The sequence below is a fragment of the Augochlora pura genome, chromosome 5, assembly GCF_028453695.1.
Source record: "Augochlora pura isolate Apur16 chromosome 5, APUR_v2.2.1, whole genome shotgun sequence".
NCBI classification, from domain to species: Eukaryota; Metazoa; Arthropoda; class Insecta; order Hymenoptera; family Halictidae; genus Augochlora; species Augochlora pura.
Genome location: NC_135776.1, coordinates 9,428,576 through 9,445,239, shown reverse-complemented (window position 1 = coordinate 9,445,239; position 16,664 = coordinate 9,428,576). Strand labels below are relative to the sequence as shown.

At 41.9% G+C, this 16,664-nt stretch overlaps 1 protein-coding gene across 1 annotated transcript in view; it reads left to right on the top strand.

Annotated features, from left to right (window-relative positions):
* Positions 1–6,582, top strand: part of LOC144470319 (uncharacterized) — a 78,284-nt gene extending 71,702 nt beyond the window's left edge. Inside the window, exon 5 of the mRNA XM_078181314.1 lies at positions 1,020–6,582. Coding sequence (XP_078037440.1) covers positions 1,020–2,637 — 1,618 coding nt within the window. The 3' untranslated portion in view covers positions 2,638–6,582. The remainder of the gene's footprint in view (positions 1–1,019) is intronic.
* Positions 6,583–16,664: the final 10,082 nt, after the last annotated feature.

The window sequence follows — 16,664 nt, the reverse complement described above, 5'->3', positions numbered from 1 at the left end:
TAAATTGTTACGAGAGATGAAGAAGGGTTGTTTTCTAAGGTTATCACCCTCGAAATAACACACACGTTGTACCGTTTAATTTCGTAAAATATTGTGTCGTTAATTGCGGTGATTAACACTTTACCGACCTGTAAACATTTTTATAGCGTTAGGGTTGAACAATACTTATTTTATTTATTTTATTCACCGCGAAAGGTATTTAATATTAACCTCTTAGGGAGGAGGCGCTATTATTTTGATTTTAGTGGATGTTTTGTGCTTTAGTTAACTGTATTATTAGTTATTAAGGTAAACAATTTAAGTGAAATGTAATAATTATAGAATATGTATATGTGTAATGCTACATATATAGCTATACTAAGAAAACTACACATTAAGAATAACAGTAATTTACGAACCGAAAACGTAATTAGCGCAAAATTAGCCATACCTAAGAGATTAAAAAATTCTATAATAATATCTCAGTAATAAATAAAAAATTATTAGTTGTTATAAGTATCAATTCAAACACTGCCAAACAAAATAAAAAAAAAGCTCGATAAAGTGTTGATCTGTGCGCAAGACAATCATCTTGGTCTGTGGATCCACGGTGCTCGTTGTAAGATATGTAAGCTGGTCACCACGTGATCGGAATAAAGAATGATGGCTCGAGCCGCGAGTGTAATTGCGAGTAGCCCACTCACCAGCAGCACATATCGCTTCACCTAATTCTCTGACACTAAACCACACCCGATGACTAATCCGGTACCAGAGTATCGTCCCGCAGCCTCCACGTAGCAATAAACTAAACCCCTCGATGGCTTGACTTGTGACCGACCCACGCTAACAACCACGCCGCTCAATCATTCGCGTATCTGTCTAACCCAGCCGCGTAACAACAAGTTTGGCAAGGGCCCGCGCGTCGGTAGCCGCAGCACGTAAGAATAAGAGAGACTCGGCTTGACTGAAAATGGCTTGCAGTTGCGCGGCAACGTGGCACATCGCTCTTGAAATAACGCTGTCGCTCGGTGATGTTTCAGGTACGACCTTCAGAGCCTGAGCTCGCGTGGTATCTTTCTCTACGACAAGGAGTCGGTGGTGATGAGAAAATGGCAGATCCTGGAGTTCGACGGGAAGCCTTACTACGCGTTCGTGCCGGAAGACGACACGCCGTTGCCGGACGAGTACATACCGGAACAGCTCGAGGAGCTGGAGAATAACGAGGACGACAACAAGCAAGGCCTGGTGAAGATCGAGAGCCTGTACAACGAGGAGCTGCCGTACGACTCGACGGACGAGAAGCTGTACGAGGAGGAGGAGGATCACTTGTTGAACGGCAGCTTGGAGCAGAGAGAACAGCAGGAGGAAGAGGAGGAGGAGGAGCAGGTGGACGTGAAGCCGATCATTCTGAACGGCTCGATCGAGGAGGAGACGGACAAGATTGGCGACTTGTACCAGGTGAAAGTGCAGGGCAGCATGGTGACGATAGAGAAGCTGACGTCGAGCGAGGTCGATGAGAAGAAGTTGGACTTTGAGGAGACTGTGGACGACCCGGAGATGTACACCACCGAGCAGTTGGAACAGCTGGAGGAGATCGAGGACGCGGATCCGGCGGAGGAGTCGGACCAGGTGGAGCAGGTGGAGCAGGTCGAGTACCTGGAGGAGGAGATGCTGGAGGCGGCTGGCAACCACGCGACGCCGTCCAAGAGTCGTAGAAAGATCTCGAAGAGCTCTGGCGGCGCGCTCAAGTGCAAGGTCTGCTCCGAGATGTTCAGCTCGGCGATCTCGTTCCGGAAGCACGTGGCCTGGACGCACAAGAAGAAGGTGTGCATACAGGAGGACGGCGCGTACATCTGCGCCGTCTGCGACTACCGGACACTGAAAAAGAGCCTGTTCGCGGCCCACTTGGAGCGGAAGCACGAGACCTGGCCGCGGAAGCGGCCCAACAACCTGCTCTTCCCGTGCGCCACCTGCGGCTTCGTGTGCCGGTCGAAGCACTCGCTGCAATCGCACTTCATCAGGAAGCACACGGACCGATACGAGCACCAGTGCAAGTTCTGTCCGAAGAAGTTCAAGGTGAAGGGCGACCTGACCAACCACGTGCGGTTCCACCACAAGGAGAAGCCGATCAACTGCGACGTATGCGGCAAGCTCTGCCAAAACAGCGGTTCCCTTTACGTGCACCAAAAGTGGGCGCACTACAAGCCCAAGTACGAGTGCCACATATGCAAACGGCGCATGGTCACCCAGGAGAACCTCGACCAGCACCTGCTCACCCAGCACGAGAAGAGAGAGAAGATCGTGTGCGCCGAGTGCGGCAAGACCTTTACCAAGAAGGACTCGTTCAAGAGGCACATGGCCGTGCACACGGGATGCAAGCCACATTCCTGCGTCATCTGCAACAAGCCCTTCGCCAGGAGGTCCCAGTTGCGCCAGCACCTCCTCATACACACCGGCAAGCGGCCGTTCGTGTGCGACATATGCGGCAAGGCATTCACCCAAAAACCAGGACTCATCTGCCACAGGAAGACGCATCCCGGCCCTCATCCGCCGCTGCCCGTCATGCCTATCGCCGACATCGTCAAAGAGTTCACCGAGGGATACGTCCAAGAAGTGAACGCCCGCGAGAACGAGGAGGTCGTCGAGGACGAGACGTAGAATCCTTTTTCTTCAATCCGTTCACTGTCGGGCACGCGCCGGCGATTCAGACGGGTCTTGTCGGTGGTAGCGACGCGGTTGCTACCAGGTTTCTTCAACACCGCGATTTCCATCCTTCAGAATGAAGTTTGGCCTCTGTTTCGAACACTGTTACGAAGAATTGAAAGTTATGTTTATCGTTAAGCGCGTATCATTGTTCGACTTTTTTTACTTTTCGGTTCTATATAGGTTCTGAGACACTTGCTAGATTTTTGTTTGGTCAGAGTGCTCTGACAACGTTGTTTTATTATTTAAAGTCACCATTATCCAAACTGCATAGTGCTATTGTTTTATTATTTAAAGTCACGATTATCCAAACTGCATAGTGCTATTTGCGATATAATGCATTTTCAAGGCATTATAAGGTCGGTTATTTGTATTATTATTACCAGGTTTATTTTGCGAAATAGGGTATGTCATACTACCCTTTAGTACTAAATTGTTATTTAAGTATTCAACTGGGTGCGAGGTGAATCAAACAACTCACCTTAACCGGAATAAAAAGATAAAAATGCAAATTTATTTGTGATAATTCGTATAAGAAGTGTAACATATTTTCAAACGAAAATATATTATAATAAACTTAATTGTCTCGTGCTAGTTTTATGTGTTTTACGAATCAGTAAAGTAAAATAAGATAAATGTTTATCTTATTTATGAGCGTGACATTTAATTATGACATGCAAACGCGTTTCGGAATTGTTATAGAACCGACAAAAAAAGAAAGTGAGAACTGAAGCAAATATCTTCGATTCTTCGTTATAGTTGTCGGCAAGGTTCTCATAATTGTTTTAAGCATCTTTATACAACAGTTTGCAATAGTTATTTTCAGAACCGGTTCTTAAGCGCTACGTGAAACTGTCATTCATTTCAAGGGGCCATGCTCGGTCACGAGGTTGAAAATAGGTAATTTTTTCAAAATCGTTTTCTCAAAAACTGAGACGCTTTGTTGAGACGCGTCGTTCTGTTTGAAAAGTTCATTTTACAAAGCACGTTGCAATTCTTTTGTTTAGAGACATTTGTTGATTTTTGAGTCCAACTGTCTAAAATCCTGTCCAAAATGGCGGAGACTATTACCGCTGAACGCGAACTCGTGGAAAATTCAAAATTCGACAATACTTGTACATTATACTATATTATCTTATTGTGTCTTTATCTTGCATATTGTTTCTATTCAAGTTATATAAGATAAACAAATTTGCTGTTCAAAGTCGCAATTTTAGCTTGCAAGGTGCAACAATTTTCCTGGAATCGATGCTTCAAAATGTCTGATCGTAGAATGCAATAAATTTTATTTTTATAAAACCTCCTGGAGATTAATTACAAGTATGTAAAACACGTATACACTTTTCAATTAAAATCCTACCGAATTTAACAAAATGAACATTCGTTCGGCCTCCTGACGGGGCGTGACCTATCAATTAGTCTCTTTAATTGGGTGCAACGTCTTATTAACCCTTTGCACTCGACTGGCGACTGTGCAGCGCCATTGAAAATTCGATCATGTTCCTGTTACGTTTCAAACATCGATAAACGCAAATTCTCCATAAAACAATAAGTTCGACGTCGCGTGATCAACGCGAAACAGATCACGTAGAATTGAAATATTGTAAGCCGAAAGAAATTTCCTGGTTCCTTCGAGTGCGAAGGGTTAAATATTTGAAACTGTAACTACGACATCTTGATTTTTGTAAATATCGTTCTCCACAGCATATTTTGAAGCCGCAACCTGCATACAATTGATGCGACTGTCTTCAAGCAAAACACGAAATTGTGATTGTCACAAGTGTCCGACGGTGGTAACGGGGGATGATTCATTGACTGCCTCGTCTGCCACGAACAGATTTCAATTCTTTTGCATATCGATCGCGACTTCCGGTGCCGAGAAATTGTTGTTGTTAACTTCGATCGTGGAGTCTGACTTCCCGCGTCTAAATTCACGGTCAATGTGTGCCTACTCGTTGTTGAAGAACATCTCCCAGCAATTAATAAATATATAGGGTGTCGTAAAAGTCAGTCGTAATCAGGAAAGAAGAGATTCCTTGAGTTATTTGAAGCAACTTTTTCCTTTGCGACAATTGGTCGCTGACCAATGAGAGACAAGATCGGCTGACGCGCGACGGCAGAGCCAACGACCGAAGGAACCCAAGATCCGCTGATTGGCTCTGTTGCCTAGCGCCAGAAGGGCGCGCCTCTTATTGGTCTCTGTTTTTTGTCAACGAGACCTCGAAGAAAATTTTTATAAAGGAAAAAGTTGCTTCAAATTACCTCAGATACTTGTCATTTATTGATTTTACTACGTTTATGGGACACCCTGTATAGTTCGCTCTATAATTTTTAATTACATTATTCTTCGAACTTCTTTTTTTAGTATTGTCACGCGATTTATATTTCTCTATCATTTTAAATTATCTAACAGAAGGTCTCGTTGATTTCTCATTTGTGTTTCAACAATATTTCTTCAGTTGTTTATTTATATTGAAATACTTTAATCGCATTCGAATTTAAGCCAAAAATTAATTTTGTAACATTTAATATCGTTCATTTGGTATATGAGATCATGAAGATGGACGGTATGATTAACACATTGCACTCGAGTGGTGTCTCTGAACACCGCTCAAATTATTATCTGACTATAAATTGTTATATGAACAAAATACACTCTAAGCAAGAAAAATGATTTTTACAGTTAAAATTGTTACGAGTGCAAAGGGTTAAATATTGATGAGTCCCACAAAACTACATTCTCGAATGATATTTCATCTACTGTCACTATAATAATTTAACTGTACAGTAGCCACAGCTTACCTATAGAGTATTCAAAGATGTCCAACTAACAGGGTCAACGCTAAAGTCAATATATCCGATAAACAAATTCTTTCACGAACTATCGCACGCGACATTTACAAATATTCGAAAGGGAGGCTTCAACAACAAGTAAAAATATCTCTGTCGATCTAATCGTTCGTTAAGATAGAGATATTTTGAACAATGGACGGGAACAGAAATCCGAGGCAATGCGTATACCATCCTTGCGAGAATGATCGCAGACACGGAATAGCAAACAATAATTATTTTTAGACCTGTTGCATATAATTGTAAGTATAGCATAAATTGTACAATATAATAACAGCCTTGTAAATTTAAGAGACACGGATGAAGAACTATACTATCCTTTCGAACTGTCCTAACGACGAACGTACGAGCCGACTTTCGTCTCGGATGTATTAACAAACTTTCATTGTTTACGAGAATTCGAATTAACGTTATACAGAAGGAAAGATACATTGAGTATCGCTGTCATCGATAGCCGATGACAGAGTTTCGCGTTTCAGTGTATTATAAAATCACGTGATCGTAACGACCAATTTTTCTCAAATCGAATCCGACTAACTCATAATCGTCGGGTAAAATTATTAAACTTGGGTCGAATGCGAGATGAGCAACAGTCCTCAGTAAACATTAATTAAGAACTCTTTTCTTCTACGAATCGGATGGTAACCCGTTTACTGTGATGCACGGGGTGATTCGAGAGAAGCCTGACGAACTTAAAGACGAACGAGAAGATTTTATATTATTATTTTCGCGACAAGCGTTTCAATAATCCATTCGTTTAAACATCGCGAGCCTGGTAAACTCAAAGATTCAATCCTCGTTTTCTGAATCGCCCTGTACCTCGACATTTGTTTTCTTTGCGAGCTAGTCCTCCCAAGAATAACTGTAACATAAGCTTAAGACAGTTCTACCCCCCCCCCCCCCCCCCCAATAAAACAATGGAAAAAGAAGCTCACGTGGATGGAGGCACGCCTGCGACCGCTATTTTTCTAAAATCAATACCGTAGCGTAATACCTTCGTAAAGACACGTACGTGCTGTGTATAGCTTTGAGTTTGAAATAAATATTTTTACTGAGTCCGATCTTCTAAGCTACCCCCCCTTCCTGATCGCAACAGTCTGATCCGACGACTGGGAACCGATCGCGACACGTGGTCGCGAGAGTTCCCGAGAGAACGACCATGTTATCGCGCCCAGATAAGTATGCCTGCTGTACTAAACGGTGCTGCGTAAGCAATAATAATCTGTTACTTTTCCTCATTTTCCAGGCTGCGAGTGCGTTGGACGGTTCAAAGGTAGGCCGCCGCGCGTGTAAAGACACGCAAAGAACGACGAACGCATTGTAGATTACGTCGCCGACCGTTAAATGCTAAGCCTGTCTGCTTCGCTGTCGAATCGATGATAACGCGGTTCGTGAATTGTCTGTTTTAGGGCCTCGGATCCTCTGAGCGAAGAGTACAAGTGCTGCGAGGCGCTGAGCTCGACCTACGCGTCCTGGACCGAGAAGGAGAGTTTTGCGCACGAGGCCGGCTGCAACGGGGACAAGGGAGAGCCGGCATTGTCTCCGGCGAGTGGCGGCGATCGGCGAACAAAGAGGAGAGCGGTAACGAGCCGGCTGGAGTGCGAGCACTGTCGCCGCGAGTTCTCGAAGAAAAGCAACCTGGCGGAGCACTTGAAGAAGCACAGACACAAGTGCGCCGAATGCCCGAGGACGTTCCGACTCCGTAGATACCTGGCCTCCCACGTCGAGAGGATCCACAGGCAGCAGGTGTACGACTGCAGCGTGTGCGAGTACAAGAGCAACAACAAGGGCACGCTGAAGAACCACTACATCAGGCTGCACACGAGCAGCTACAACTTCGCCTGCGACGTGTGCGGCAAGCAGTTCAAGATCAAGAAGGCGCTGAACCACCACGTCAAGCAGAACCACAGCGACGCGCCGCCGATCGTCTGCGACGTCTGCGGACACTTTAGCAAGAACCTGCACGCGCTGAAGGCGCACATGAAGTACAGGCACTACAAGCCAGAGTTCGTCTGCCGCATCTGCCGCAGAGGCATGACCACCAAGGAGAATCTCGAGCAGCATCTGACCTGGCACGAGACCAGGGAGAAGGTGCTCTGTCCGACCTGCGGCAAGAGGTTCCGCGGGCGCGACCTCGACTCTCACATGAGGGTGCACACCGGGGTAAAACCCTTCCCCTGCCCCGTATGCGGCAAGTCGTTCAGAAGGCAAACCGCGCAGGAGCAGCACGTGCTGATCCACACCGGGAAGAGACCCTACGTTTGCGACATTTGCGGCCAGGCCTTCGCGCAGAAACCCGGACTCATCTGCCATAGGAAGAGACACCCTGGACCGCTTCCACCCCTTCCCGTAGTGTCAATTAAGAACATTGTTACCGAGTTCACCAAGGAGTACACTATGAGGAATACAATGATCAAAATTGAATAGTTATCATTGGGGTGTTCCATAAGCTTTTTCCCTTTCTTTGATGCGAAATCAATAGACGATATTTATTGTTTAAGAGATAGGGGCTGTCGATCGTTGAAATAAATTCTGAATGCGAGTTATTCGGATTTCTAGGACAAAAGGAGATATCTTCTGATCAGAGGATGACATGGAATTACAGGTTTATCTTTGACCAATTTCCTTGCTAGCATGTAATGGCATACAACGAAAACTAATTTGATCAAACGAGACCACTATCAGGTGGCCTACTATCGGCCGGCTTTCTTAGTCGTTCTCTCCCAATAGGTTCAAACTACGGTGCAAGGTTATCGTATTTCCATGTCCGGAAGGCAGCCGGTCTTCATGGGCGTCCTCTCCTACCGACATGGCAACCGAAGAACCTATGCAAATTTGTTGTAAATTCAATTAAAACTTAAATGTACTTTATTAGGAATTAATTATTACACAGCGGAACATTCGCCTATCCGATCAAATAAATGACGATGTGTGACAGAACTACAGAAATACAGAAAATATGATGTTAATGAAAATTCGAAGTGGCAACTGCACGATCCGATCTCTGCTTTTGAACTGAAAATGCCCGTGTCGTCCGGGGCCTTCGTCGCCAATGGTTCACCCTCATAAAGTGCTATAAAACAATTCGGTGGGACTGTTTTCAATCGCTTGACATCGTTGAAACTCCAACAAGATTCCTATAGGCGGCCAGAAGGCTACCCTGTTCCTCTCTCCCTTCCCTGAGAGCAGCGGCCATGGCTTACCTCGTCCTCTCTCACAGGTGTAGCACCGATCTAACCAAGATTTCTCTATTTATACTACCTCGTTGCTAGCCATGATGGTTAATAAACAATTTGGTAATTAAAGCAGTCTGCCACATTCTCGACGTTTCGCGAAGGTTCGGTCGCAGTCCAGAATTGGCTACAATAATGGTCGATAGCTTTTGTCTTCGTCTCCTTTCGCCTTGTTACAGCGTAACCCTTCTGCTCCATTACCTTCTTCTATCTCTCAGGAGACCTCGTTATGTCCTCTTTACAAAAATCAGTTCAGACTTACTTGCTAAATATTCATCCAGCAACTCATCATGGTATTTTCGTTTCGCTCTCGGATTTCTGACATTTATCGTGAAGAGAATTACTTAACGAGAGAAACAAGAAATAATCGAATGAGATAAGGTCTGGAGAGTTAGAAGGATCAGGTATAAAGTCGAAAAAAAAACGACACCTCATCGATTCGCCAATTCTGCCCGTTTTTTGGCTATGGCGGCTTTCAATTCATCCAGTTGATGCTATATTTTGTAGAATCGATCGTTTCACTTTGTAGAAGGAGCTCGTGGTACACTACACCTTTCCAGTCCCACCAATTTCGCCAAAGAACTTTCTTCGGGTCGACTCCTGGCTTCGCAACAGTTGAAGGTTGATTTTCCTTAGATTAAGTGCGATTTTTCGGATCAATAAACTATAGTGTGGAATTTTTCAGACTGTCTCCATTTACATACTGTTTAGCCCATAAAAACTGCGCATACGTCGTACAAAACAATTGCGAAATTAAATAAAATAAAATATACAATTTTATAAAATATAGATCTTTCGCCAACCAACTTTCACTATTTTAAACATTTAGGACAGTTTTTACGGACTAAATAGTATATAAATGAAGACAGGCTGAAATATTCCATATCAGAGTTTATTAATTCTAAAGATCAGAATTTGTTTAAGACAGGCATTTCTGTATTGAAATCTCGTTGAAAAAGGTGTAGTAAAGCAAACGGGGCATACTTTGATTAAATCAACAGCTTTTGAAAAAAGATATACAGTTTTATATATTTACTTAAACATCCGACATTTCATATGCACCAACCTAATAACATCCAAGTCTCGTCTCCAGTGACTTGGCTCTTTAAAAAGGATTTGTTTCGTGTCGGTGAAGAAGTAAATCGCACGTAGATAAGGTCGATCTCTGTGAGTTGGTTTGGAAGTCAAATTTCATACCGATTCGCATATCTCATCTTGATTAACCTTAGGAGCACGGAGTCTATTTTATGACATGAAGGACGGATTGGGGTCACTAAAGTCCCCCACACAAACATTGTTTTGTTTTGTTTATAAATCCACACATTAATATTACAAAGAAGGTTAGTAAATTAAAAAACGATTATTTAATTTACTAAGTCAAACTAACGAACTCGATTTTACTTCTTTCAACAAAATTTACGAAATTATTTACGAAGTTGTTAAAGAAAAACTAATCCTGGAGGGGGGGGGGGGGCTGCCTAAGGTCTCCCACTCCGTACTCTAAGGTGTTAAATGAGTTTGTTGCGTTGTATGGTTCACATTGTTTAGCAATTTCGATTACGACCGGTTAACGAAGTAAGGGGATTGTAAAGCCAAACTTCGGAGAATCAATTCTTTATTCCCGCCTGATACAGTTTGTGATATCTGCAAGCAACTCACGGCCTTGAAGACAGTAGTGATGAATAACTCGATCACTTCGGTCGTTCTTGTTGTCGCTGCCACAACGTTACTGGTGGCAAAATAATTCCTTGTCCGACGCTGTCACAACTTTACGGGTGGCAAGAACGATTCTTCCTGACGAACGGACTGGAATTGAATTTAGGATAATTCTGCTTAACGAACTGACTCGATTTACGACAGGAAATTACGTAAAGATTAATATACTAAAGGTTATATCTGAATACAAGAACGCGTGACTACACTCGGCGAAGGTATGGACGAGAAGAAAAAGAAACAGAACACTAACGATCGAGGGTGATCGATCCTTCAATCGGCGTCGCACACGTGCCAATATGGCGTCGCTGGCGCGGACATATGACTCTATAAGGCAACGCATGCCTCTCTATCCAACTCTTTGGAATTTACACAATCCTTAATTTTGGTGGTTTCATTATGAAAGGTATTCCTTTTCTATTGGTCAGTATCGTTCCAGTTAATTGGCATTGCACATTAAGTATTTTTCGGCCAAGTATGATGCTAGTATAGAGTTTATTGGTGAACATATGGTATCCTACAGCTTCGGTTATTGACTGCTATTATAAGCAACTATTATTATACAAGTGAAAAGCATTTTATACAGGTAACAATGTCAATAATTATAGACGAAGTCCCCATTTGTTTGGTTTTCTGAGACTATATGTTTTGAATGAAATTCTTCCTTTGAATCCAACAATGGGCTCATCTGCAGAGATATTCTGGGTTGGTACAAAACGATCACTGAACTTTTTGTCGAAATAGTTAAGAAAATAGGCAACTTTATCTACGGAAATTCTTTCATTATTGTTCGCTTGCGGCGATATCTAAGGATTAACGAACTGACGCGACTAGAACTGGGGACGATTCTGTTTAACAAACTGACTCGACTGGAACTAGGGACGATTTTAATTATTTACAATCGTGCAAGCTTTAACGAAAGCTTCGCCTCTATGAAATCTTGGTAGAAGTGAAAAAGGGCCGAAGTAGAGATAGGAGAAAGGTGTGATAGTGGGAGTAACGTTCTGCAAGTTCTTCGGCACTAGAAACTACGAATTACAATGGTTTTCGGAATTTCCTCCAGGTCTGCTCGTTCAGAAATCCCGGGGATCATGATACCAGCATTCGTTATTGAGGCCGAAAACGAAAGATTATAAAACCGAAAAACCATGCCTCGTTCGAAATATTACTTTATGCCATGATATACTGTTCCTCAAAAATAGCCTTTTGCCGTTGCTAGTATCGTAAGCCCTTCATAACCCCCTTGCTCAAAAATCGTACCTGGGGCCTTATGCCCAGGACGGGACAGATTCTGTACCGTTGTCTTGGGAATTGTTAGTGGCATCCACTATCTCGCGCATTGGATATTGCTGATTTTCATCAAGCATACAACGTGGCGCAGAAAGAACTTATGGGACACTCTAATATTTATTTTATGATGTTTTTTATAACGCAGGGTAGCGATGAAACGTTTTGTTAAATTTGATCAACGTTACTCTACGTACTTTGCTTGGTCGACGTATAGTGCCACTTGGAATGGAAATATAGTGTTCAAATATTTTCTTATATATATACAAGGTGTATCAAAATTATAGTAACTCCGGGAAATGAGGGTTTCCTGAGGTCATTTAGAGTAACTTTTTCCTTAGCAAAAATACAATCCGCGGCTTTGTTAACGAGATATTAACGAAAAAATAGTAGCCAATGAGAGGCGGGCGCGCGAATTTTCAACGTGCTGCTACGTAGTCGAGTCGGCAAGCTGCATCTGCTTCACTGCGGGACGCGACGGAAAGAGGGGGTTACGCTCAGATTCTGAGTCGTGTTTTATTGCATTTATGTAGAATATATTTGGACTTTATATTTTTATCCTGCGAGCCTTTGTTCTTGCTGCACTGTACAGAGTATTGTCTAGCGTCTTCTTCTTTGATGTGGAACAAGCTGTACCGTGTTACTTCTGGAAGATGACAAATTTTGGGACACCTTGTATATCAGTCTAGATCAAAGGAAAAGACTCTGCCGACCAGAAAGTTTACGCATGTCAGTTGCAATATTGTATCAACGTCATAAATATTTCAGTGAGTATTAAATATTGGAACTTGAAGGGGTCCTTGCAATTTTCAAAGAAACTGTAAGGCTCGATGATCAATCTCGTCTTTTGTTTATATTTTTGTAGAACTTCGATCGAGTTCTCATGAGATGTATAAAGCAACTTCTGTACGATGTGACAAGCATCGTTTAACAGAGTCTTTAACGCGATATCGCTATAAGTATATGAACTTTTGTAAATTCTTTCCGACACGAAATTTCGATGATTTTTAAACATTTTCTATGAACATCGTTTTTTACATTTCCCATTGTACAATGAATTTTTTAATAAAATTAAGGTGCAAATTAATACGCAACTTCTACAATGCGTAAAACGGTTGTTTACATTTCAGCGTTTTATACGTGTACGCCTATATGGCTACATAGGCGTAAGGTAAAAATTACTATGCATATTATTTTACTACGCATAGTATTTCATTCGTGTAATTAAACAATTATATAATTAACAAAGGGTGCAATAACAGTCTCGCTCTACGTCCTGCGAGAATTATTTTCGATAATAACAGTATTCCCTCCTTAATACGGGACTTTGGCAACGTTGCAATTGCATCGCATAATCTATAGTTTTTGTTTCGGTTTTATCTAAGACAAAAGAAGGGTAAAGCGGCGTGGATAAGAGGAAGAGACCAAGGCAGAAGCCAATCGACGCAATATTTGCTGCACAGTGTTCGCAGACCTCTGTAACCCAATAATTAATTCCAATCGCTTCGCTTATACTATACTAAATAACATAGGAAGGGAGTACTGTATAACTATCGCGACATGCGTACGCATACAGTGAGCAGCGAAATTGAACGAATGCTTGTGTTCTTGTAGACTTGTACTCTTATATTTGAATGAACAACGAAAGGAACTCGTTATATGTATTAATTAATACTTTATTGTAACTGGTGTGTAACAGTTATAATAAAGTATTAAGTAATATATGTAGCAAGTTTATATGACTGACGTATAACAGTAATAATAAAGTGTTTGTGACAACATCTTCACCGCCACATGTTAATTAATATAAGTTATAATAAAGTATTAATTAATACATGAAAAACGTACATATAACTGACGTATAACAGTTATAACAACAGTTTTGTAACACTTTGTTTAATTTGGCAGTAACGTATCATTGTGACTCAATCATGCACTACTCAAAAAATGATACAAAACTCGAGTTTTATAAAGGTTCAATACTTTATCCGTAAGCCTTCTGCAGTTAAAATGGCTGCGATACGACACGTGTCGAACCAAAACAAGTAAAATAAAGTTATTGGCTGCCAATTGCGGCGAAACAGTCACAAATTACAACGCGCAACAGATTCTCTTTATTCTCTATTACAATAACTAATATACTATCACCTGCGACATTACTCGTATTGGTTAAATTTCGCTGCCTACTATTATATTAGGTCTACCGGAAAGTTCTGTCTGCGAAGGGAAATAGTATAATACATTTTTCATATATTTAATATTTATTATACAATTTAATTTCGTTACCTGCGTCCAGCACGATGGCAATTTGTAAATAACATTTCTGAAAAGTATATGTCTCAATGCTTATTAAAACTCGATCTGACATTATCCGACAGAACTTTCCGGTAGTTCTAATATAAACGTCGCCGCTCCGATACTCAGTAACTAAATACTATTTACTGCTCGACATCGATGAATTTATAAGCGGTCGAGAAATGCTCCCTGCTAAAAATGCTTCAAGTAAGTAAGGCTCTTCATTTAGACCGACGCCTGGCAGCCGAGCAATCGCATTTTAACCAGCCCGAATCTCAATCTGTTTTAGTTTCCTGCCGGTGAATCCGCTGGAAGACGCGACACCGACGAACGACTCATTGGAAGAGAAAATATTGAGCACGGTTCCGTTACTAGACGTTTCGACGACGAGCAAACTTCGCAGTCAAACTAATCGATCGTTTCATTCGGCCTATTGTGATCGCGTGATGAAGGATCCTGATAACACGCCTAGGAAGTTTAGACCGCGTGCGTCGAGGACGTCGAAGCCTAGACCCCTGGAGTGCGATCACTGCGGCAAACGGTTCGACCGGAAGACGCCGCTGATTCTGCACATCAAGGAGCATGTGAACCAGTGCCGGTTCTGCGAGCAGGGCTTCCAGAAGGCGAAGGACTTGCGGGTGCACGTGGCGGAGCAGCACGGGCCGTTGGTCTACCCGTGCCACATGTGTGAGTTCAAGAGCACGAACAAGTGGATTCTGAAGGACCACATCATCCGAAGACACACGACCAGCTACCCGTACACGTGCGACGTCTGCCAAAAGAAGTTCAAGCTGAAGAACGACCTGAAGCAGCACACGAATCAGATGCACAGCGACGCGCCCGCCGTGATATGTTCCGTCTGCGGGCACTCGTACAAGAGCGTACCGGCGCTCAGGCGGCACATGAGGTACAGCCATAATAAACACCCGTTCGAGTGCAGTATATGCAAACGCTGCCTCTCTACTCAGGAGAGTCTGGACCAGCACATGCTCTGGCACAAAGAGAGGGAAAGGGTGGTCTGTCCGACCTGCGGCAAGATTCTACGTGGCCGAACCATCGAGGGCCACATGCGGGTGCACACGGGGCTCAAGCCTTTCCCCTGTCCGATATGCGGCAGGTCCTTCACCAGGCAGACCGCCATGGAGCAACACGTGCTCATCCACACCGGGAAAAGGCCCTACATCTGCGATGTCTGCGGACAGGCCTTCGCGCAGAAACCTGGACTCATCTGCCATAGAAAGAGACACCCTGGCCCGTTGCCGCCTTTGCCTGTCGTCTCTGTTAAAAACATCGTCATGGAGTTCACTAGGGAATACATTACCAAAAACACGGCGATCGATGTCGAGTAAAGGTCAGTTTACAATACGCGTTCGGAAAATTAAACAATTTCGAATCGTTGTAGGTACGTATAATGAGACGAACTAAGTTGTCCTGTAGTGATTGAGCCGTTCGCTGGGCGAATCGATGGATTTCTCGTTTTTATGGGTCGAAGCACTTGGGGTAGTTATCATTTTTTATATTTCTAATAAGTTTAGTTGATAATTAGGATTGATAATGTTAGAAGAGAAAAGTTTGGCGGTCATTGAATTGTAAATGATTTTTTTTCCGAGGTCGCTTTGATTAACGCAGTACTGTAATGTATTTCGTTGCAATAATGCAACTCGATGGGAATGGTTAGATATGAATGATGACGGTGAATTTTTTAGTAAAATCTCACGGGAATTTAAGTAAATTAGCTGGTTATAGTATAATTGTCGCGGAATCAAGTACTTGTCAAGTTAAATTAATTATTGTTAAGAAGAAAGTTCAATTTGATGTATGTGGATTTGTAGTGTGAAGTCAGATTAATTATCATCAAGCAGGAAGCTTAATTTGGTATATTTTAACTTCTACTGTGAAGTCAAATTAATTGTTACCAAGAATAAACTTAAATTTTATATACTTTAACTTTTACTATGTACTTTATCAGTGTTATAAATTTACATTTTTTCAATTTGTTCATGGTTCTTGAAAAATAAAATTACATCCTTATAATCGAGATGAGTAAAACTTATAATAATGTGGATATGCAAAATAGTGAATAACATATAATAAATATCATATAACAAATAACAAATAATATATTATAACAGAACTCTTATTATTTATTTTTTTTTAAATCTCTAATAAAAATATCTTATAATTTACATTTTTTGTGTTAAAAAACTTGGAAATTTAAACATTGAATTTAAATGTATTACTTTCTTCACTTGCCAAATCGATTAACCCTTCCAGTAACATAAAAATGGTAACGTACTAATGATTACCTTCTGTCTATTTGTTCCTATAAATTTTATATACCGTTAGATGAAAGTTACATTTGTATTTATACATTTTACAATATTTATTTCGGTTTAAATTGCAAAGGGAATTTTAAAAGACAATATGCACTATTTTATCGCAATTCTCCACTTTTTCTTATATGGTGTTAATCAATTTGTGCAGTGAACGGCTTAATTAACGAACGGAATAAACTTTACTTAGGTCAAAAATATTATCACACGTTTGGATTGTTTTATATTATTAACAAATTGCGATTATGGATATCGAACGTTTTTGTTTGCC